Source organism: Osmerus mordax, chromosome 3, assembly GCF_038355195.1.
Source record: "Osmerus mordax isolate fOsmMor3 chromosome 3, fOsmMor3.pri, whole genome shotgun sequence".
Lineage (NCBI taxonomy): Eukaryota > Metazoa > Chordata > Actinopteri > Osmeriformes > Osmeridae > Osmerus > Osmerus mordax.
The window spans coordinates 18,551,467-18,574,837 of record NC_090052.1 but is presented as its reverse complement, the minus strand read 5'-3'; the positions used below and the strand labels follow the sequence as shown (position 1 = coordinate 18,574,837).

The 23,371-nt window shown below is 41.0% G+C and overlaps 4 protein-coding genes across 4 annotated transcripts; all 4 read right to left on the bottom strand.

The window, feature by feature from the left end:
- Positions 1 to 354: 354 nt before the first annotated feature.
- LOC136939835 (cytochrome P450 2K1-like) lies at positions 355 to 3,388 on the bottom strand. Its single transcript, XM_067232223.1, has 9 exons — positions 3,188 to 3,388; positions 2,935 to 3,097; positions 2,582 to 2,731; positions 2,121 to 2,281; positions 1,771 to 1,950; positions 1,479 to 1,620; positions 1,126 to 1,310; positions 896 to 1,037; positions 355 to 804 (listed from the first exon to the last, which is right to left on the bottom strand). The coding sequence occupies exons 1-9, from the start codon at positions 3,386 to 3,388 to the stop codon at positions 617 to 619; spliced, it is 1,512 nt and encodes a 503-aa protein (XP_067088324.1). The 3' UTR covers positions 355 to 616.
- Positions 3,389 to 6,240: 2,852 nt separating this feature from the next.
- Positions 6,241 to 9,328, bottom strand: LOC136939877 (cytochrome P450 2K1-like). The gene is made up of 9 exons (XM_067232227.1): positions 9,078 to 9,328; positions 8,665 to 8,827; positions 8,314 to 8,463; positions 8,045 to 8,205; positions 7,707 to 7,886; positions 7,415 to 7,556; positions 7,068 to 7,252; positions 6,838 to 6,979; positions 6,241 to 6,745 (listed from the first exon to the last, which is right to left on the bottom strand). The coding sequence occupies exons 1-9, from the start codon at positions 9,276 to 9,278 to the stop codon at positions 6,558 to 6,560; spliced, it is 1,512 nt and encodes a 503-aa protein (XP_067088328.1). The 5' UTR covers positions 9,279 to 9,328; the 3' UTR covers positions 6,241 to 6,557.
- Positions 9,329 to 11,984: 2,656 nt separating this feature from the next.
- Positions 11,985 to 15,762, bottom strand: LOC136939888 (cytochrome P450 2K1-like). The gene is made up of 9 exons (XM_067232234.1): positions 15,571 to 15,762; positions 15,318 to 15,480; positions 15,100 to 15,249; positions 14,474 to 14,634; positions 14,006 to 14,185; positions 13,371 to 13,512; positions 12,886 to 13,070; positions 12,365 to 12,506; positions 11,985 to 12,216 (listed from the first exon to the last, which is right to left on the bottom strand). The coding sequence occupies exons 1-9, from the start codon at positions 15,760 to 15,762 to the stop codon at positions 12,029 to 12,031; spliced, it is 1,503 nt and encodes a 500-aa protein (XP_067088335.1). The 3' UTR covers positions 11,985 to 12,028.
- Positions 15,763 to 16,261: 499 nt separating this feature from the next.
- On the bottom strand, positions 16,262 to 21,042 carry LOC136939773 (cytochrome P450 2K1-like). Its single transcript, XM_067232217.1, has 9 exons — positions 20,720 to 21,042; positions 20,240 to 20,402; positions 18,394 to 18,543; positions 18,168 to 18,328; positions 17,874 to 18,053; positions 17,446 to 17,587; positions 16,890 to 17,074; positions 16,667 to 16,808; positions 16,262 to 16,520 (listed from the first exon to the last, which is right to left on the bottom strand). The coding sequence occupies exons 1-9, from the start codon at positions 20,918 to 20,920 to the stop codon at positions 16,333 to 16,335; spliced, it is 1,512 nt and encodes a 503-aa protein (XP_067088318.1). The 5' UTR covers positions 20,921 to 21,042; the 3' UTR covers positions 16,262 to 16,332.
- Between the last annotated feature and the right edge of the window lie 2,329 nt (positions 21,043 to 23,371).

Genomic DNA, 23,371 nt, shown 5'->3' with positions numbered 1-23,371 from the left:
TATATTCTATATACAATTTAAGAAAGCTTCAAATCAGTCCTGGTCTGTTTCTCATGCACAAACAAACTGAATGAAATTATGACTTTCAGTCATTTGATTAATTATTTTGAATAAAGGGATGTACATTACTGCAGGGACCCCCCAGCTACCCTCCCACATCACCAGACAACGTTCTGTTACTGTTGGTCTACATTACACTTCAAATGTCTGCTTTAGTGGAGAATTGTTTGAGTTGAACCACAATGTATTGTTCTGTGTATATATTGTACAGTGTAAATAACGCAGCCATGTTGTACATGTTTTTTAAATACACTAAACAGTTTATTCACAAATTCATTGTAACATTAACCCAACAAGAAAGATGTAGATAATTCCAGAATAATACTTGCAAGTGTACAGAGGAAACATCATTAATGGTGCTCTTATTCTGGTTACAGTGTGGATTATGTCAAAGGTAACAAAGGTCATAGTTTTCACATTCTCTGCTACTGAGACCGAATGTTTTGTACTTGACTGTTTAGATAACCATCTTCTTTGACTAAATTGCTTACTTCCTTTATCCAATACAACCTTTTCTTATATATATTAAGTCCTCATATAAATGTGTGGCATGGTGTTAGACCCGGCTGACAGCACACAGCTTGTGGGGTGAAGGGTTGAGGGTGATGCCCACAACTGGAGTGAGGTCCAGATCATCCTCTGTTACTCCAGGTGGAGGAGAGAAACGAAAGTGTTGGAGGAGAGAGGTGAAGAAGAGGAAGAGCTCCATCCTGGCCAGACCCTCCCCCAGACATACCCTGCGACCTGAGAGAGAGATCCCAAAACGATTTAAAAAACTTAGCATTATCAGAATGGTCACACTGATGACTCTTAAAAAAAAATCACAATTACATACCAGCAGAGAAGGGCATGAAGGCATCCCTCTTGACAAACGTCCCCTTGTCATCCAGGAAGTGGGCGGGGTTAAAGGTGTGGGGGCTCTCCCATTCGCTCTCATCCTGCAGGACTGATGTCAGTAGAGGAAACACAACAGTCCCCTGTACACCAGAGAGAATGTTAAACTGATGACCGTCCTCAACATTTTGGAGAGTGAAGCTTATCACAATGACATGCATGTTATCTGACCTTCTTGATTAAGTATCCCTGGAAGTTGACATCTCTGCTGGTGACGTGAGGGAGGGACATTGGTACAATGTTGGCCAGTCTCTGGGTCTCATGGATGACAGCATCAGTGTAGGGAAGGTTCTTCCTGTCCTCTACCATGACCTGACGACTTCCTATCTCCCTGTTGATCTCCTCCTGAACCTGGTCTAAAGAGACAAGAGTGGTTTGAAAGTTACTCTCAAACCTACAGTGATTTATTGAACAATCTTTGCCCTGGATCAGTTAAAATTGGCTTAAAGCTTGTTAACCAGTAGAAGGTTTTCAGCCATGCGTGTTTCCTTTATCCATGCACATGTGTGTGCTTTGGTCCTTACCTTGTATCCGGGGGTACTTGGCCATGAGCATCAAACCCCATCTTAGTGTGGTCCCTGTTGTGTCGGTACCAGCACCAAACAGGTTGGCAACTGTGATTGTCAGATTCTCTTTGTGGTAATGGGTGTCTTTCTTTCCTGATTCCTTCCACACAGAAGTTAAATGCATGAGGATCAGGATTGATGAAATGCTCAACAAATTTGCCTACCTCTTCTTGTAGATTTGCTGTTTAAGAGAAATTTGACATGTAGATATACAATCCATAGTTAGCCATTCTATCCAGTGTGTATCTACCTCCAGGTTCTGCTTCCTGCTGAGGAAAGAGTCCACAAATCCTCGACACATCTGAGGGTTCAGAGTGTCCTTCAAGCAACTGATCAAGTCCATGATCTGGTTTTTATTGGCATGAGCATTCTTCATAATCTGACGTTTAGTACTCAGAAACTTGCCAAGCCAAGGGAACAAATTGTACAACTGTATCAAAGCAAAGACATACACACAGGCACACACACACACACACACACACAGAGACACACATTCAAAATTAGGCTAAATTCAAATCATTGTGGCTTCTTAACACATATCTAATATCCAAAAGTGATACCTAGTCTTTAGAAGAATGTTTCTGGAGTATGCATGAGTACCTGAATTGATGGAGATCCTCCAAGTCTGATGTTCTCATTGGCTCGGTCCACCATTTTGGTGAACTCAGGATCAGTGTATTCAAACCTGTTGCCATACACAATGGCACAGATGATATTGGATACTGCGTAATTAACTGGCTGCGTTGTGTCAAATGCTTTACCTATTACAAAGAAACCAGGCACCAAATGTATTAAATACACACTGAATGTTCAACTATGTATGTCATTACACCTTTTCTTACATTTACATTTAGAAGACGCTTTTATCCAGAGCGAATTACAGTAAGTACAGGGACATAACCCAAGGCAAGTAGGGTGAAGTGCCTTGCCCAAGGACACAACATCAGTTGGCATGACCGGGAATCGAACTGGCAACCTTCGGATTACTAGCCCGATTCCCTCACCGCTCAGCCACCTGACTCCCCTTTTCTTATAAAAACTGTAACTTTTGAATCTCTTACCCTCATATTTCTCAAACACTTCAATCAGGTTGCCACACTCCTCTATGATCTTCTCCTCACTCATCTTCTTGCCCATCCCAAAGTCTCTGAGGGTAGTGAGAGCAAAGCGCCTCATCTCTTTCCAGGAGTCTCCATTAGCAAACAGAATCCCTATGGATCGCAAAATATATAATTATCATTTAAACCTTCTGAAGACTTGTGGTATTAACCCAGATTTTTCTTTAGAACTTTGTTCTTTAAAGATATCATAAGAGATACCTATGTTGAAAAGAGACCAAGGTAAAATTATATGTTTTAATTAAGATAAAGAATGTGACAAGAGTAACAATAGATGGTTTCAACTTAATCCTTACCATGTCCTTCATTTAAATCATTGAACATGGGAGTTAACTCTCTGTCTCCAAACTCCTCAGCATGGTTGACCAGAGCCTGCTTGACTGTCTTGTATCCTGCTAGAACCACCACTTTCTTAGATCCTAAATGAACTGTGAACACAGATCCATATTGCCTGGAGATCTGTCGAGATTGGTACAAGAGACCAGTATTAGTTAGTTCAAGCAGTTGTAACTTGAATTGGAGTAAAAAACCTACATAAAGGTATCTCACCTCACAGAGTGTCTGGTATGGCCTCTTGAGATCCAGCATCAGCAAGTTCCCCAGCAGAGGTAGTGGTCTGGGTCCAGGAGGATCCTTCCCCTGCTCCTGGGAGCTGGAGGTTAGGAGGTAGAGGAGCAGCAGAAACACCACAGTCCCCAGCAGAGTCACCAAACTGGGAGTCTGGAGAACAACACTATCCAACACAGACATGGTCCACCCCACACTAAACACTGAACCCCTTAAACTTGACACTCACTTATGCTTTCACACAGCTGAGCAGCCAGATACATTTATAACCAAAAGCAACAGTCGGGGGTGGAGCTGTATTTGTTCATTTCATCAACAACTTGGTACACTGCCACGCCTGTAGATAATTAATTCAGAATGTGTTTGTAAACCTTTGTCACAGTGACTCAGAAGAGCTTAGAAAGTTACTTGACTTTTATTCTCCATAGCACACCTTATTCAAGTGAAAGGAAAACATGCTAACATGCAACATAAAACACTATCCAACACAGACATGGTCCACCAAACACTAAACACAGAACCCCTTAAACCTGACACACTCACTGATGCTTTCACAAACACAACTCAGATGCAGATCATTGTGTTTACTAGTTGCACCAATGTGCTTTATATATGAGAATTTATCCTTTTGTGGTGGAGGTGGGCCGTACTGATTTACAATGGAAAAGCTTTCACCAGCAACTTTACACATTATCACATAATTAGATCATTTACTGGTTTATGATCTTAAAGTTCATTACCTCTGACACAGAAAATTATAAATGGAGATAACACCTGCTTATCAGTCATATACTGATAGGTGTACAAAGTTTCTTATGCGGTTAATTATGTTTACTGTGGCCTGCTTGGGTCGCCCATGGTTGGTTAAATATAATTTTATTTATGCACATTGCTTATCTGTTATCTATTTACCTTAATTAGGAATTAAACTGTTAGATACAGATGTCTGGTTGGAATAAATAGTACAACATTGCGAGGCAAGATGCTTACATACTTGGGATTTGGAGGTGTGAGAGCTCTCCTGTTTGCTCTCATCCTGCAGGACTTACATCAATCGAGGAAATCTCACACAAGCAAAGACATGACAGATGAAAGCTGAGGCCAACAGGTCAAAATATCAACTGAATGAATCATCAATATTTTGCGTGAAAGTTCCTTCCTAGAAAGTTCAGTTTAAAGACCAGACTAGATTAAAACTAGGAATGCCATGGGATTAAAAAAAATTCAGCCAACACTGATGACCAATAATGTCCTGCTTCCAAATTCCAGGAGTTGACCATCGAAAATGGTCAACTGTCCTTTGTGGGGTCATCACCCTCAGAAATAGCTAATACAGATAGCCATCCAGCCATCTGTCCTATCATAAAAATCCCCCAACAGTTCCTAAGCTTTACAACCTCTCAACTCCTTGACCTTTCAACTTTCTCAACAAACTCAGCTTAATTATCTCCCCTTCCTGCAGACAACATAAGTTGTTCCTCCAGCATGTTTCTTATCAATGAACCACATTTAAAACACCTTCATTGTACATGCATCCTAAAATGATATTACATATCCCTGGTAGGTGACATCTCTGCTAGGGATGTGAGGGATCAGTGTAGGGACGATTCCTTCTGTACTTTACCAAGACTTGATGACCTCCTATCACCTTGCTAATATCCTCCTGAACCTGGTCTGGGGAAAGGAAAGAAAGTGATAAAGGCCGGCTGTAAAACCAAATGTGCTTCTTGGCCTACAAGCTATCAGGACACATCTGACCAGTCATACGTATCTGTTTTATCATTGATAGCTGTAAGTAAACTGTGTTCTTGTCTGTCTGTACACATTGCTTAATCTACCTAATTGTGTCTGTGGTTTTGTGTCACTGTGTGAAAGGCCTGTGACTTCACGTGAACAAATCTAGAGAACTATCTAGTAATTCATGAATCAGCAGACAAGACAGACTCCCATCTCTGGCTGAAGGGTTAAAGGAATGTCAAGTGGTTTGCCTGAGCCTTTCACAACTTATGTCATAAGAGTCTTTAGTTTTAAAAGCTTCAAAATATAAGGAATGCTTTCCTTATTTTTTAAATGTGTACAAATGTACATGATTGAAACAAAGGACCTATATTTTAGTGTAGTAATTTATGTTAATTGATCATTTGTATATATTCACAAACCATGAGGTTGATTATTACCTATTTCTCAACATTCCTGAAATGGGTGTAACTAAGTAAAAAAGTGTTGCAGTAGAAGGATGAAAGGTGTGTCTCTGAAACTGTCTCAGTCTCTCTCCTCAGACCCGGCTGACAGCACACAGCTGGTGGAGTGAGGGGTTCAGGGTGAAGCCCACAGCTGGAGTGAGGTCCAGATCATCCTCTGTTACCCCAGGTGGAGAAAGAGAGCAGCAGAAACACCACAGTCTTAAAAAAAAAACACACAAAAAAAAACGGCAAACCATACCCTACCACCTTAACTAATACATTTCCTGTGGGAAACCCTGAAAGCACAAATGTTTTTTTTTAGTTAAGCACATCATTTCACATTGTGCAGACAGCATTGGAGGCTGTTGTTCTCCAGACTCCCAGCAGAGTCACCAAGCTGGAAGTCTGGAGAACAACAGCCTCCAGTGCCACACTTGTAGATGATTTCTTCCTGTATGAATCTTCTGATGAATCTTCCTATTTAAGTAAAACATACAATATATTATATATAAAATGGAAGAAAGCTTCAAATCAGTCCTGGTCTGTTTCTTATGCATAAACAAACTAAATGAAATTATGACTTTCAGTCATTTGATTAATTATTTTGACTAAAGGGATGTACATTATATACTGTATATTGGCATTGCCAGTGACCTCCAGGTCTGCAGTGCCTCCTCCCAGCCAGCAGGGACCCCCATCTCCCCTCCCACATCAGCAGACAATGTTCTGTTACTGTTGGTCTACATACACTTCAAATGTCTGCTTTAGTGTAGAATTGTTTGAGTTGAACCACATTGTATTGTTCTGTCTATTGTAAAGTGTAAATAATGCAACCATGTTGAATGTGTTTTTAAAATACATTAAACAGTTTATTTACAAATTCATTATTACATTAACCCAAAAAGAAAGCTGGCAATAATTCCAGAATAATACTTGCAAGTGTACAGAAGAAACATAATTAATGGTGCTCTTATTCTGGTTACAGTGTGGATTATGTCAAAGGTAACAAAGGTCATAGTTTTTACATTCTCTGCTACTGACACCAATTTGTGTGTATTCGACTGTTTACACAACCATCTCATTTGACTAAATTGCTTACTTCCTTTATCCAATACAAACTTGTCTTATATACTGTACATTAAGTCATCATGTAAATGTGTGGCATGGTGCTAGACCCGGCTGACAGCACACAGCTGGTGGGGTGAGGGGTTGAGGGTGAAGCCCACAGCTGGAGTGAGGTCCAGATCATCCTCTGTTACCCCGGGTGGAGGAGAGAAACGAAAGTGTTGGAGGAGAGAGGTGAAGAAGAGGAAGAGCTCCATCCTGGCCAGACCCTCCCCCAGACATACCCTGCGACCTGAGAGAGAGATCCCAAAACGATTTAAAAAACTGCAAGCATTATCCGAATGGTCACACTGATGACTCTTTCAGAAAATCACAATTACATACCAGCAGAGAAGGGCATGAAGGCATCCCTCTTGACAAACGTCCCCTTGTCATCCAGGAAGTGGGCGGGGTTAAAGGTGTGGGGGCTCTCCCATTCGCTCTCATCCTGCAGGACTGATGTCAGTAGAGGAAACACAACAGTCCCCTGTACACCAGAGAGAATGTTAAACTGACGACCGTCCTCAACATTTTGGAGAGTGAAGTTTATCACAATGACACGCATGCTATCTGACCTTCTTGATTAAGTATCCCTGGAAGGTGACATCTCTGCTGGTGACGTGAGGGAGGGACATTGGTACAATGTTGGCCAGTCTCTGGGTCTCATGGATGACAGCATCAGTGTAGGGAAGGTTCTTCCTGTCCTCTACCATGACCTGACGACTTCCTATCTCCCTGTTGATCTCCTCCTGAACCTGGTCTAAAGAGACAAGAGTGGTTTGAAAGTTACTCTCAAACCTACAGTGATTGATTAAACAATGATCTTTGCCCTGGATCAGTTAAAATTGGCTTAAAGCTTGCAAACCAGTAGAAAGCTTTCAGTGTGCTTTTTCGATGCACATGTGTGTGCTTTGGTCCTAACCTTGTATCCGGGGGTACTTGGCCATGAGCAACAAACCCCATCTTAGTGTGGTCCCTGTTGTGTCGGTACCAGCAGCAAACAGGTTAGCGACTGTATTTGTCAGATTCTCTTTGTGGTAATGGGTGTCTTTCTTTCCTGATTCCTTCCACACAGAAGTTAAATGCATGAGGATCAGGGTTGATGAAATGCTCAACAAATCTGCCTACCACTTCTTGTACATTTTCTGTTTAAGAGAAATTTGACATTTAGATATACTATCCATAGTTAGCCATTCTATCCAGTGTGTATCTACCTCCAGGTTCTGCTTCCTGCTGAGGAAAGAGTCCACAAATCCTCGACACATCTGAGGGTTCAGAGTGTCCTTCAAGCAACTGATCAAGTCCATGATCTGGTTTTTATTGGCACGAGCGTTCTTATTAATCTGACGTTTAGTACTCAGAAACTTGCCAAGCCAAGGGAACAAGTTGTACAACTGTATCAAAGCAAAGACATACACACACACACCCACACACACAGAGACACACATACAAAATTAGGCTAAATTCATTATTGTGACTTTTCAACACATATCTAATATCCAAAAGTGATACCTAGTCTTTAGAAGAATGTTTCTGGAGTATGCATGAGTACCTGCATTGATGGAGATCCTCCAAGTCTGATGTTCTCATTGGCTCGGTCCACCATTTTGGTGAATTCAGGATCAGTGTATTCAAACCTGTTGCCATACACAATGGCACAGATGATATTGGATACAGCGTAATTAACTGGCTGCGTTGTGTCAAATGCTTTACCTATTACAAAGAAACCAGGCACCAAATGTATTAAATACACACTGAATGTTCAACTATGTATGTCATTACACCTTTTCTAATAAAAACTGTAAGTTTTTAATCTCTTACCCTCATATTTCTCAAACACTTCAATCAGGTTTCCACACTCCTCTATGATCTTCTCCTCACTCATCTTCTTGCCCATCCCAAAGTCTCTGAGGGTAGTGAGAGCAAAGCGCCTCATCTCTTTCCAGGAGTCTCCATTAGCAAACAGAATCCCTATGGATCGCAAAATATATAATTATCATTTAAACCTTCTGAAGACTTGTGGTATTAACCCAGATTTTTCTTTAGAACTTTGTTCTTTAAAGATATCATAAGAGATACCTATGTTGAAAAGAGACAGAGGTAAAATGATGTTTTGATTAAGATAAAGAATGTGACAAGAGTAACAATAGATGGTTTCAACTTAATCATTACCATGTCCTTCATTTAAATCATTGAACATGGGAGGTAAGTCTCTGTCACCAAACTCCTCAGCATGGTTGACCAAAGCGTCCTTTACTGTCTTGTATCCTGCTAGAACCACCACTTTCTTCAATCCAAAATGAACTGTGAACACAGATCCATATTGCCTCGAGATCTGTCGAGATGTGTACAAGGGACCAGTATTAGTTAGTTGTAGCACTGATAATAAGCAAAAATATTTTTATTTATCAGGTGCCTAATAGTTTTGAGCTGATACTCATTCTTGATTTTCCACTATGTTCGGCCTATTCAATCCTATTCCTGGAGAGATACCATCATGTAGGTTCCAGTTCCCACTCTAAGCTCGCTGAATCAGGCAGGTGTAACTTGAATTGGAGCAAAAAACCTACATAAAGGTATCTCACCTTACAGAGTGTCTGGTATGGCCTCTTGAGATCCAGCATCAGCAAGTTCCCCAGCAGAGGTAGTGGTCTGGGTCCTGGAGGATCCTTCCCCTGCTCCTGGGAGCTGCAGGAGAGGAGGTAGAGGAGCAGCAGAAACACCACAGTCCCCAGCAGAGTCACCAAGCTGGGAGTCTGGAGAACAACACTATCCAACACAGACATGGTCCACCACACACTAAACACTGAACCCCTTACACCTGACACTCACTAATGCTTTTACAAACACAACTCAGATGCAGAGCATTGTGTTTACTGGTTGCACCAACGTGCTTTATACATGAGAATTTATCCTTTTGTGGGCGGAGGTGGGCCGTACTGATTTACAATGGAAAAGCTTTCACCAGGAACTTTACACATTGTCAGATATGTAAATAATTTACTGGTTTATGATCTTAAAGTTCATTACCTCTGACACAGAAAATTATAAATGGAGATAACACCTGCTTATCAGTCATATACTGATAGGTGTACAAAGTGTCATATGATGTTAATTATGTTTACTGTGGCCTGTTTGGGTTGCCCATGGTTGATTAAATATAATTGTATTCATGCACGTTGTTGATTTGTATTTATTATCTGTTATCTATTTACCTTAATTAGACATTAAACTGTTAGATACAGATGTCTGGTTGGAATAAATAGTACAACATTGCGAGGCAAGATGCTTTCCTTACATACTTTAGGGATTTGGAGGTGTGAGAGCTCTCCTGTTTGCTCTCATCCTGCAGGACTGACATCAATCGAGGAAATCTCACACAAGCAAAGACATGACAGATGAAAGCTGAGGCCAACAGCTGAAAATATCAACTCAATGAATCATCAATATTTGGCCTGAAAGTTCCTCTCTAGAAAGTTCAGTTCAAGGACCAGACTAGACTAAAACTAGGAATGCCTTGGGATGACATGGATTCTTTTCAGCCAACACTGATAATCAATAATGACATCCTTCTAACGGCCGATGCCGATGAGATCACCAATATTGTTAAGATAACCAACATACTGTCTGTTGTGCATCCCTACCTCAAACCTTTCAGAACACTGTGGTTTCCTGGTTGAAAATATGCCTGTGTGAACAGACACTGAACTAAAATCCCTTATCTGACCTTTTTGATGAAGTATCTGTTAAGTAAATATTCTGAAGACACTGTGTACTTAGATTGTCAGAATTGCCGGATTAATACAAATTCTTTATTCAATATAAAAGTACAAAACAGAGCACTCTGTGACCAATCTACCGGAGGACACGTAACGCAAACGTCGTTCAGCAGAGTGATAAGGATCCTAAAACATACCCTGTCTTATATACACTCACAGTATCTGGTCATTCTTAGCATCAAAAATGGTCCAAAATGGTCAACTGTCCTTTTTGGGGTCATCACCCTCAGAAATAGCTAATACAGATAGCCATCCAGCCATCTGTCCTATCATAAAAATCCCCCAACAGTTCCTAAGCTTTACAACCTCTCAACTCCTTGACCTTTCAACTTTCTCAACAAACTCAGCTTAATTATCTCCCCTTCCTGCAGACAACATAAGTTGTTCCTCCAGCATGTTTCTTATCAATGAACCACATTTAAAACACCTTCATTGTACATGCATCCTAAAATTATATTACATATCCCTGGTAGGTGACATCTCTGCTAGGGATGTGAGGGATCAGTGTAGGGACGATTCCTTCTGTACTTTACAAAGACCTGACGACTTCCTTGCTAATCTCCTCCTGAACCTGGTCTGGGGAAAGGAAAGAAAGTGATAAAGGCCGTCTGTAAAACCAAATGTGCTCCTTAGCCTACAGGCTATCAGGATACACCTGACTAGTCATACGTATCTGGTTTATCATTGATAGCTGTAAGTAAACTGTCTTCTTGTCTGTTTGTACACATTGCTTAATCTACCTAATTGTTTCTGTGGTTTTGTGACACCGTGTGAAAGGTGAATTTCTTTCTTCTGGAGCGCAGGGGTATTTATTAAAACAAAAAAAGGGAAAACCACAAAAACTCTGGTTCAGGAACAAAAATAGGACAGAAGCTTTCAATACAAACAATACTTGCAGACTGAGTAGGTTTGGTATGGTGGCAAACAGCAAACAATACCTCACAAAGGACAGGGTGTGAATTAACAGTTTAAGTAGTGGCAGTAAGCGTCAGAACTTTGATTTTGACTTCTATAACTGGATGTATTTATTAATGCAAACTATGCAATTCTCAATTCAAAATGTTGGATATAGAGCATTTACTAATTTCTAATGATTTCACGTGAACTAATCTAGAGAACTATCTATACAGTACCGGTAAGTCATAAATCATATCCATGCCAGAAGGGACCCTTTCAGTATTTTACTGAAAGTTGAATCTTGTGTGTTTGTATTCTTTAAGTTTACAGAACTGCGAGGTCAGAATGTTTCAGGCAGGTTTGGTTTCTTGAACCAATCAGCAGACAAGACAGACTCCCATCTCTGGCTGAAGGGTTAAAGGAATGTCAGGTGGTTTGCGGGAGCCTTTTACAACTTGTGTCATAAGAGTCTTGAGTTTTAAAATTTCCAAATAATAATAAAAAAAGACTAAATAAGGAATGCTTTCTTTATTTTTAAAATGTGTACAAACGTACATGATTGAAACAAAGGACCTATATTTTAGTGTAGTAATTTCTGTTTATTGATAATTTGTATATATAGTTATATACAAGACAATACACACCTAAATTAGCCACTATTAACAGATGTCGATTAGCTTGTTGGAATAAATGGTACAACATTACTAGGCAAGATGCTTTATGAAAATGCTTGCTTTAGTAGTTCACAAACCATGAAGTTGATTATTACCTATTTCTCAACATTTCTGAAATGAAAGTAAGTAAAGGGTTGCAGTAGAAGGATGAATGGTGTGTCTCTGAGACTGTCTCTCTCTCTCTCCTCAGACCCGGCTGACAGCACACAGCTGGTGGGGTGAGGGGTTGAGGGTGAAGCCCACAGCTGGAGTGAGGTCCAGATCATCCTCTGTTACCCCGGGTGGAGGAGAGAAACGAAAGTGTTGGAGGAGAGAGGTGAAGAAGAGGAAGAGCTCCATCCTGGCCAGACCTTCCCCAGGACACGCCCTGCGACCTGAAAGAAAGAGGAGATTGAGAGAAAGAGAGAGGTGACCTGGCCCAAAATATATAAAAATACAGGATTGATCCAGTGACAACACAACTAGTACTTCCCACAAACAAATGAAACATTAAACTAAAGGATGAATGTTGGTCTACAGTACCTGCAGAAAAGGGCATGAAAGCGTCCCTCTTGGCAAATTGACCTTGCGCATCTAGGAAGTGGGCGGGGTTAAAGGTGTGAGGACTCTCCCATTCACTCTCGTCCTGTAGGACTGACGTCAATAGTGGAAATACAGTCGTCCCCTGTTATCAAACACAAGCAAATATAGAGGTTAGAGGTTAAAGTTAGAGGTTAAAATGTAAACTGAATAAATCATCAGTATTTCGCCTGAAAGTCCCTCTCTACACAGTTCAGATTTGTCACAATGACAAAAACCTTTCAGAACATTGTGGCTTCCCTGTGGGAGATACACAGTATCTGTGTGGAGAGAACAGACACTACATACATAATAATAATAATAAACATACATAATAAAATGTCCCATTATCTGCCAATTAATTTATCAGCTCGATATACAGTTTATTGTTCATCACTAACTAAAACCTTTCAGAACATTGAGATTTCCGGGTGTGAGATATGTCTGTGTGGAGTAAAACATGGAACTAAAATCCCTTATCTGACCTTCTTGATGAAGTATCCCTGGAAGGTGACATCTCTGCTGGTGACGTGAGGGATGGACATGGGTACAATGTTGGCCAGTCTCTGGGTCTCATGGATGACGGCATCAGTGTAGGGAAGGTTCTTCCTGTCCTCTACCAAGACCTGACGACTTCCTATCACCCTGCTGATCTCCTCCTGAACCTGGTCTTCAAAACGGAAGCAAGTAATAAAGGCTAGTTGTAAAAAATAAATACAAAATTGTTAAAATTGTAAAAGTGAGATCTTTAGTCTACAGGCTATCAGGACATATCTGACAAGTCCTCCTTATCTGGTTTATCACTGACAGCCTTTAAGTATATTGTGCCCTTTGTTTGTGCGTACATATTGCTACAGTACTAGGTGGGTCTGTGTTTTGTGCCAGTGTGTGAAAGGTCTGTGGCTGTTTGTACAGAGTGACCGTTCCCTTCAAGAAAGTTGAATTAAATGACTCTTGAATTGGTCCTTACCTTGTATATGAGGATACTTGGCCATGAACAGGAGTCCCCAGCGTACCGTAGTTCCTGTCGTGTCAGTTCCAGCAGCAAACAGGTTGGTCACACAAAATATCAGGTTCTTGTCATGGTAGTGAGAGTTTTGCGTGCCAGATTCCTGACAGACAAATAACATTTGAAAATTGTGTATCCGTTTAAACAAGCAGTAATGCAGAACTACAGGCTTATGTCTCTAAGGATGCAGAGGTGTGTATTGTCCAACTACAATTTTGTACTGTACGGGGAGTCAGGTGGCTGAGCGGTGAGGGAATCGGGCTAGTAATCCGAAGGTCGCTGGTTCGATTCCCGGCCGTGCAAAATGACGTTGTGTCCTTGGGCAAGGCACTTCACCCTACTTGCCTCGGGGGAATGTCCCTGTACTTACTGTAAGTCGCTCTGGATAAGAGCGTCTGCTAAATGACTAAATGTAAACGATCACATAGCACGTCTGAGTAAAAAAAAAACTATTAAAAAAAAGACCCAGAATAAACTAATGTAAGTCGATTCAAAATAACATTTCCGAAGTAGATAATTTTACACTTTCACTGCTGCTGCACAATAATCATGATAGTATTAGAACATACAGTGAATACAAATATACTACTCCATACCTCCAATTTCTGCATCTTGGCAAGGAAGGAGTCAATAAAGCCTCTACACATCTGGGGGTTCAAGGTATCTTTTAGGCCTCTGACCAAGTCCATAACATCTTTAACATTCTGGTCCACAAGTTTCATCATACGACCTCTGCTCTTGATCCAATGGCCCAGCCAGGGAAACATATTGTAAACCTGTCGACCCACATGCAAACATACACTCAAAAGGTTGTTATGAAAATGCAATTGCCCCTGTAGGGGAAACATCAACAAAAAAGGTTACGAATGTAACCCTTTCAGGCCTGTCAGAACCCTTTTGGATTCTATGTTGCACCTTTTAAATGATTTTGCATGGGGTTTAATTTTGAACCCAAGCAGTTGTTAACTGACTTGAGTCCACAAATGGAAAATGTTACAGTTCTATAAGGTATCTAGATTTACTTTGGCTGCCATTTTTCACAGAGGTTCACAGGTTAGAAGTACCTGAATTGGTGCAGATCCTGTAATGCGTATGCCCTCATTGGCTCTGTCCACCAAGCCCTTGAACTGGGGGTCAGTGTAATGAAATCTGTCGCCATACACGATGGCTGAGATGATATTGGAGGCAGCATAATTCACTGGCTGGGTTGTGTCAAAAGGTTTACCTGAGATATACAGTTGTCATAAAGAAGAACTATTTAAAGTGTTCATGCATAGAAAGTGGAACATTACTATTTCAAATCTACCCATGACTTCCCTCACCTAGACTTGCCAAGTCTAAGGGCAGCAGGAAAACTACAATTCAAGTAGTTTATAGTTTGTAATTTTACATGTAAAATACATTGTCCACAATCACACATCTTCTAACTATAATTTCAGGTATCTCTCTTTCTGTGATTAAGTTGTTAGTGGCATGATTATCTCTCTGGATAAGAGCGTCTGCTAAATGACTAAAAATGTAAATTTAAACACCGGTTGTCTCACAGGCACAGCATTAAGACTCTCAATTCCACTCAATTTACTCCAGAGGGTGCTGGAGGCCTTTATCAACAATATAATTGTTGTAAAGCAGATAACATTTATCATTGCAAAATATGAATGCATTACCTGCGTTGGTGTTTTTCTCTTACCTTCATATTTTTCGAACACTGTCTTCAGATGGTGACACTCGTCTATGATCTTCTCCTCAGCACTTTTTTTGCCCATTCCAAAGTCCCTGAGATTAGTAAGAGCAAAGCGCCTCATCTCTTTCCAGGAGTCTCCATTAGCAAAAAGGATGCCTATTAAGGAGATTCTTTTATGGTTAAATTAAGAAAGGAAAATGTGTACAGTAAATAAATAGCCTTACCATGACCCTGGTTGATATCCTTTGTAATCTGGTTGAGGCCTCTGTCTCCAAACTCCTCAGCGTGGTTGACCAGAGCCTGCTTGACTGTCTTGTATCCTGCCAGGACCACTACCTTCTTGGGTCCAAAATTAACTGTGAACACTGATCCATATTCCCTGGAAAGCTAAGATGTTGGCAAAAACAAGTAATCAAAAACAGACAAAAAAAGTATCGAAAGGTTGTCAACACAAGCTTTGGTCGGTAGTTGTCGCACCTCACAGAGTGTACGGTAAGGCCTGCTAAGATCCAGCAGCAGCAAGTTCCCCAGCAGAGGTAGTGGTCTGGGTCCTGGAGGTTCCTTCCCCTGTTCCTGGGAGCTGCAGGAGAGGAGGTAGAGGAGCAGCAGAAACACCACAGTCCCCAGCAGAGTCACCAAGCTGGGAGTCTGAAGAAGAACACCCTCCATTGCTGTCTGCACAATGTGAAATAATGTGCTGAACTAAAAAAAAACATTTGTGCTTTGTCTTAACAACAGAACTCCCTGGAGCCACAGGTAATTATACCTCTGGGGACTCCAACGTGGAGAAATGTCTCAGAGGAGGGTTGTTCTCAGAAGCTCAATGGAAAACATGGCCATGATTTGGCCAGTTCAAACCAAAGCAAATCATACTGTTCAAACACAGAAGCAAACACTCCATTCTATAAAGACTAACATTTATTAGTGGCACAAAAAGCACAACATGATGAACGAGGGCTGAATGGACACACCGGGGTCCAGTAGCTTTAAGGCCCAGGCCTTAATGCTACCTGCTCTGTCTCTCTGTCCCCCTCTGCCCCCCTCTGTCCCCCTCTGTCCCCCTCTGCCCCCCTCTGTCCCTCTCTGTCCCTCTCTGTCTCTCTCAGTGTAATTTTGACGCTAAATCTTTCTGGGGATTTTTGATGTTAAACAAAGTAATGAGTCCATGGAACTTGTCATGAGATAATATTTTATTACTTTTGACACACAGCAAAATACAAGAAATGTGTGACTCTCTCCTCAGACCCGGCTGACAGCACACAGCTGGTGGGGTGAGGGGTTGAGGGTGAAGCCCACAGCTGGAGTGAGGTCCAGATCATCCTCTGTTACCCCGGGTGGAGGAGAGAAACGAAAGTGTTGGAGGAGAGAGGTGAAGAAGAGGAAGAGCTCCATCCTGGCCAGACCCTCCCCCAGACACACCCTGCTACCTGAGAGAGGAATTGCAAATAATGCCAGCCATTTGATTATTTTCCGAGATAATATTGAAAACTAAAACATGCAGACTGATCTGATATAAATTATGTTCTTGAGTCAACTTGCCCTGTTTATTAAAAAAGTAGTTTGAATATTGTACCAGCAGAGAAGGGCATGAAGGCATTCCTCTTGACAAACTTTCCATTGTCATCCAGGAAGTGGGCGGGGTTAAAGGTGTGGGGGCTCTCCCATTCGCTCTCATCCTGCAGAACTGACGTCAGTAGAGGAATCACAGAAGTCCCCTGTCAACCAAGAGGAATCAACAGAAACAAGGTTTGAAAAATCTGTGGTCATGTGCAATTTTCGCTTTCAAACAATCTGACCTTCTTGATGAAGTATCCCTGGAAGGTGACATCTCTGCTGGTGACGTGAGGGATGGACATGGGTACAACATTGGCCAGTCTCTGGGTCTCATGGATGACAGCATCAGTGTAGGGAAGGTTCTTCCTGTCCTCTACCAAGATCTGACGACTTCCTATCACCCTGCTGATCTCCTCTTGAACCTGGTCTGAGGAGATGTGGATGGACCAAAGTTAGATTTTCAGGGACATATCATTGTGATTTTTCCTTTAGAACTTTGTTTATAAGTGGGCACTTGGTCAACATTTATGGTTCAGACTCCACAAATCTTTGACTTTAAATAGGCAGAACCACAGGTTAACCACTACACCTGTATTTAACGGTGTACCAATATCTAAAATGAATCTGCAGAAACTTTTCATGTGAATGAGATTATATGTGAGTGAGGGCACGTCTATAATGTTTTGCTTTTTGAGCCTTTTGGTGTTATTTGTAGTATTGCATTTGCATCAAGCACAACAGTTCCTCAATCAATTCTTGTTTCTACATCCAAGTTTCTTCATGGCAGTCCTTCCTTACTCTGTATATGAGAATACTTGGTCATCAGAAGGAGTCCCCAGCATAATGAAGACCCTGTGGTGTCAGTTCCAGCAGCAAACAGGTTGCCCACAGAACATATCAGGTTTTTGTTGTGGTAGTAAGAATCTGTAATACCTGAATCCTGACAGACATAGACCCACATTCAGTTAGTCAGGATGCTGCATAGGGATAAGTAGTTGGCTTGATATATATAAATCATGCATAAACATAGATACAAAGTGTTTTGTATAACCACTGATTTCTATAAAACATGTTATGACACTGAATGTTTCAGATGTCAAAAGATGTAACACTGTAGTTGTTTACTTATCTTTGTCCCTCTCCACCTACTCCTCATAGCCGGCATGAGAATTTGCATGACCTTGAAAAACCATCTACATGATGCAATAATTAAACATTTCCCTTACCTCCAGCTTCTGCTTCCTGGTAAGGAAGGCGTCCACAAAGCCTCGACACACCTGAGGGTCCAGAGTCTCCTTCAGACCCGTGATCAAGTCTGAAATCTCTCTTTTGGCATCGTCAACGTTTCTCAAAAAAAACGTTAAATTCTTGATCAATGGGCCCAGCCAAGGAAACATGTTGTACACCTGTCATCCCAACACCCAAAAGCACACATTAATCAAATGTCAAGGTTTAGGAACACAATCCATGGTCTAAAGCCACAGTTCTCTGAATAAAGAAAGCAAATGACCATACAGTACCTGGATTGATACAGAGCCTGCTAAGTTAATTCTACTCTTGGCTTTCTCCACCATGGCTATGAGTTGGGGGTCGGTGTAATCAAATCTGTTGTTGTACACAATGGCTAAGATGATATTGGAGGAAGCGTAACTCACTGGAGAGGTTGTGTCAAATGCTTTACCTGTCGAACACAAAAAAATAGTTAATGAATGACAAGTTCTAAATTTTGTTTTTTTTCTGTCTTACCTTCATGTTTCTCAAATTCTTGAATGAGGTATCGACACTCCTCTATGATCTTCTCCTCACTCATCTTCTTGCCCATCCCAAAGTCTCTGAGGGTAGTGAGAGCAAAGCGCCTCATCTCTTTCCAAGAGTCTCCGTTAGCAAACAAGATCCCTGAGGAGAGAAAGTACAGTGCTGTGAGATGCATGTTATCATTGATAAACATACAATTACAACATGTATGTGTATGTGTATTAGGTCAGAATGATGGAAGCCTACATGAACACACTTAAAATGTATGTACTGGAGCCTTTGTTATCACTCACTTTTCAGATTTATTAACATTTTTGCTGTTGTTTTACACAAATAGGATTTTATTGCTCTAGTGATTTCTAATTATGTATGCTTGGAAATACTTAATAAAGCAAATGTATTCACCTAAATGTGAAATTTTGCACACAGATAATGTTAAGACAAAAATAAAAATGTTCTAGCGTTACACCTACTGGTGTCTCTGGTCATAAGAATGAATGTGACGAGGGACTCATGGATTACATGTCAAACATTATCACACCCTCCAACATCACCCAGCCCCAGAATCTCACCTCAACCCCAGCCCTGACCCACCACATCACAGCGTTCGTTATATTTTTGACAGGGTTGGAGGGGTGACCCACTGGTCACTCTGTGTTCTTTTCACGGCAGCGCTCAGCTGAAGCGCATCTTTCTATCAGCACCCTTTTCCTTCTCCTTACCACCTGTTGTGCGCTGATTACGCATCTTATAAATAAGATGGGGGAGGGGGGGTCTGACCCCCCCCAATTAATACTTGGACCCCCCCCCCCCCCCAAAAAAAAAAATAAGATAAAAATAACAGGTTGGGGGGGTCGATAGGCCTACACACTCTCGAGAAGAAGTTGACCCCCCCGATTGTCATTGTATAATTCGCAATCTGCCTCAGTTTCCCTCCTTTGCTGAAGAGTTTTGTGGTATTGACGTGTTCCCCTATCGTGCGATATTTTTTCTGTTCCAGCCGCATTAAGCCGCTTTCCTACCCTTCCCTGGATTTACTGGACTGCCTTCCCGATCTCGGACCCTGCCTATTCTTGACGTTTTACGGATCACCCTTTGGAGTTACCTGCTACGGCCTATCTTGCCGTTTTGTTTCCCGAGCCTTCTGCTTGAGTGATTTTCAGTTGTCCATTAATAAACTTTCCGTTCCGCACTCCGCATTTGGGTACGTGTACTCCTTGTACGTGATATATTTTCTTACAAACAACTATTATGTTTCATTGACGAAAGTACCAAGCATTTTGAACTATATGTGCTTACTGAGGCATCCACAATTCTGAGTAAAATACAGAGGAACAGTATGTTCTTCTACTGAAAAGGTACACTGATAACATTTGATACACTGTCGACACACTCACACTAGTCACTTTACACACTGTCACTTTAGCTACTGGTTGCACAATCAGCAATATGTACCCAACTTGTCTCTAGGTTAGTCTAGGTTATAAGGTTACTATAATGTATTAAAGGTTTAGCATACTCTTGCTTATTATTTTGTATATTTAGGAGGTTTATTGTATTATATGTTAACTTGTCATAGGTGTAACCTATGTTCTGAGTACTTATATGTCATGTTATGCCAGGTTGCTTTGCGTTGTCTTATCCTATGAATTTCAGTGCCCAGTCTGACCCTGGGTCTGTGTATCTGACAATAAAAGACTTGAACTTGATAAGGGCATGCCCTAAGACTATGCCAAGCTGAAAACGTATACTTTAAACAGTTATGAATGGTGCACTTGAGACTGTTGAGAAGGATATGGTTCAAGTTGGTCAAAGCAGTAAGAAATGACTTTCTTACCGTGTCCTTGGTTGACATGGTAAAGCACAGGAGGGACGTCTCTGTCTCCAAACTCCACAGCATGGTTGACCAGAGCCTGCTTGACTGTCTTGTATCCTGCCAGGACCACTACCTTCTTGGGTCCAAAATGGACCGTGAAAACTGATCCATATTTCTTGTGCATCTAAAACAATTAAGCAAGCAGATGCTTGTTTGGTTCTCAAAATGACTTTTTCCAGAAAAGAAAATATCTTAGTACAATATACGTCCTATGTAAAAAAAAGATCTATATTAAAAAATATATTTTTTTATTTTATTTTAAGTAATACAACACTGATAACACTTGGAATAAAATATGTAGTATATGCATTTTCATGAAAAAAATGTTTTCAAGAAAACTATTCTTAGAGGTGACAAACTTGAATAGCAAACATTTAACAATTTATCATCATAAGTAATTTAAAATGCATTACTCATAGCAAAATATCCTCCCTGTCTCACCTCACAGAGTGTCTGGTATGGCCTCTTGAGATCCAGCATCAGCAAGTTCCCCAGCAGAGGTAGTGGTCTGGGTCCTGGAGGATCCTTCCCCTGTTCCTGGAAGCTGGAGATTAGGAGGTAGAGGAGCAGCAGAAACACCACAGTCCCCAGCAGAGTCACCAAGCTGGGAGTCTGCAGAACAACACAATCCAACACAGACATGGTTCTAATGGTGTACAGTGGAATCAAATATTTGAGTCAAGATATTGCTCTTCTTTGCTCCTTTAGATGTATGAACATGAGGCTAAAAAAACACCACCCTAAGCTCTGGAGCAGAAAGTTGTTGCGCTCAAACACAACAAAACTGAAATCTTAAACCCGTTAGTAAAGGCCACACCCCTTAAAGTTCAGGAATTGATAGGCAACACCATGAACATTGAACTAAGCCTGTGCAGACAGAGACAATTTGTAGTGGACATAGGGCAATGTGGGTACTTACTGGAAAAGATCAGAGACTTGGCACTGCCACACTTGTAGATTATTTATCTTCCTATTTAATTAAAACATACAGTATATTATATATAAAATGGAAGAAAGCTTCAAATCAGTCCTGGTCTGTTTCTTATGCATAAACAAACTAAATGAAATTATGACTTTCAGTCATTTGATTAATTATTTTGACTAAAGGGATGTACATTATATACTGTATATTGGCATTGCCAGTGACCTCCAGGTCTGCAGTGCCTCCTCCCAGCCAGCAGGCACCCCCATCTCCCCTCCCACATCAGCAGACAATGTTCTGTTACTGTTGGTCTACATTACACTTCAAATGTCTGCTTTAGTTAAGAATTTTTGAGTTGAACCACAGTATTGTTCTGTGTTTATATTGTACAGTGTAAATAATACAACCATGTTGTATGTGTTTTTAAAATAAATGAAAAAGTTTATTTAAAAATTAATTGTGACATTAAGTCTATTTTGGATCCAAATCCTTCTGAGGTAAAATATCCTACACAAGTGAGGTAGAGCAGGTGGACCCAAAGGGAAGGGAAATCTATCTACCAAATGTTAGGACCACAAAGGACACACTACTCAAAGGTGGGGAAACAACACAATTGAAAAAGACTGACCATATATACACATATGATCCAAACTATATACAGGTGAAGCTACTCCAACTAACAAGCAAACTGAAAATGAACACACAGACACTTAACAAGACACTGGTGCAGGTTATCCCTCAAACAGACATGGGAAGAACAAACAGGACGACACCGGGGCACTGCTGCGGGCGTTACGAAAGGGAGTCAGGTGGCTGAGCGGTGAGGGAAGCGGGCTAGTAATCCGAAGGTTGCTAGTTCGATTCCCGGTCGTGCCAACTGACGTTGTGTCCTTGGGCAAGGCACTTCACCCTACTTGCCTCGGGGGAATATCCCTGTACTTACTGTAAATCGCTCTGGATAAGAGTGTCTGCTAAATGACTAAATGTAAATGTTACACACGAGACATTACCTCATGATGAGCAGAGGTAACAAGGTAAGGTAATAAGGTATACATATACATTTAATATCGTTTGTGACACAAAATATGTATGGATTTTTTTTACCCATTTCAAATGTAGCTATATATAACTACAGACACAGGACTAGACCACTGTGCAGAGCTTGAGCAGGGGCTTGGTCAAATGAGTCCTTAAATGTTGCTCCATTATGTCTTTTGGGTTGAGTTGGAACCTACACGTTTCACTGCATCTGAAAAGAAGTCTACTATGCTCATGGTCTACCTGGTCATTGTGTGTGCGTGCTCATGTGCGTGCTACAGACTGGTGTATATGTGTGCACTTGTATGCCACTGTTTGTGTTATTTATGATTTCTGATTACTTTCTAAAGTAACTTGCTAAGTGGAGAGACCTGAGGAAGGGAAATCACCCTCTAAAACCAGTCTGTGTGACTCAGCAGCTAGTAGGTCCACCTTTTGCCTTATGGGCTAATGAATGTTTTTCCATTGTTTAGTCAAATGCCTGGTAGAAACATCTGATCGTGTGCCCTACGGTAGCTCAGTCTTTAAGCAGAATGTAAATAATAATGCAATGTATTCATGGTACTGAAGCCTTTTAGCGATCCAGATAATTATCACGTTTATTTTAAGGGGATAAGCAAATGCATGCCGTGCATTACATCTAACTAAGCAAAGTAAATTCAAAGAAGGTCCTTTTAAACCTTTTAAATTACAGATTACAACTGTCAAGACACATGACAGATGAGGGTCAAAAGGTTTGGGCTTGTTTGGCTCCTGTGGAATGACCATCTGCATCTCCATACTTGCTTTTCTAATCCTCTCACCTAAAGAGTGCGAGGCGAGGTCATAATGATCGGGGATAGCCTAATTCTCTCAGTAGGATAAGTGATTTGACACCATTTGAGCACAGTGTGGATAAACCTGCTTTCAACATCCTTTTCTTAGTTCAATAACTAGCGACTACTAGCAATACATGAAAAACAAGTATGCAAGTTAGCACGTAGACACTTACACCTTAATGCTATCAAATATTGGTTGCAATAAACATTGAGAAAGTGTATGAAAATACTGTTTTGAGTTTTTGCTGCTTTGGCTAGGGCACCACTGGGAGACATATCTTAAACTAAAGTTTAGGTCGTTTTCTTCAAAATAAG

Coding starts and splice junctions, on each gene's coding strand:
- LOC136939773 (XM_067232217.1), bottom strand. CDS start 20,920: ATGTCTGTGTTGGATTGTGTTGTTCTGCAGACTCCCAGCTTGGTGACT. Junction 18,544..20,239: donor CCATGTCAACCAAGGACACG/GTAAGAAAGTCA, acceptor TTCTCTCCTCAG/GGATCTTGTTTGCTAACGGA. Junction 16,809..16,889: donor AGGGATACTTCATCAAGAAG/GTCAGATTGTTT, acceptor CTTGGTTGACAG/GGGACTTCTGTGATTCCTCT.
- LOC136939877 (XM_067232227.1), bottom strand. CDS start 9,278: ATGTCTGTGTTGGATAGTGTTGTTCTCCAGACTCCCAGCTTGGTGACT. Junction 8,206..8,313: donor AGTGTTTGAGAAATATGAGG/GTAAGAGATTAA, acceptor TCTTTGTAATAG/GTAAAGCATTTGACACAACG. Junction 7,557..7,706: donor GCAGGAAGCAGAACCTGGAG/GTAGATACACAC, acceptor TCTGTGTGGAAG/GAATCAGGAAAGAAAGACAC.
- LOC136939888 (XM_067232234.1), bottom strand. CDS start 15,762: ATGGAGGGTGTTCTTCTTCAGACTCCCAGCTTGGTGACTCTGCTGGGG. Junction 15,481..15,570: donor CTTACCGTACACTCTGTGAG/GTGCGACAACTA, acceptor CCAACATCTTAG/CTTTCCAGGGAATATGGATC. Junction 12,507..12,885: donor AGGGATACTTCATCAAGAAG/GTCAGATAAGGG, acceptor GTTTGATAACAG/GGGACGACTGTATTTCCACT.
- LOC136939835 (XM_067232223.1), bottom strand. CDS start 3,388: ATGTCTGTGTTGGATAGTGTTGTTCTCCAGACTCCCAGTTTGGTGACT. Junction 1,951..2,120: donor GAGGATCTCCATCAATTCAG/GTACTCATGCAT, acceptor GCTTTGATACAG/TTGTACAATTTGTTCCCTTG. Junction 1,038..1,125: donor AGGGATACTTAATCAAGAAG/GTCAGATAACAT, acceptor TCTGGTGTACAG/GGGACTGTTGTGTTTCCTCT.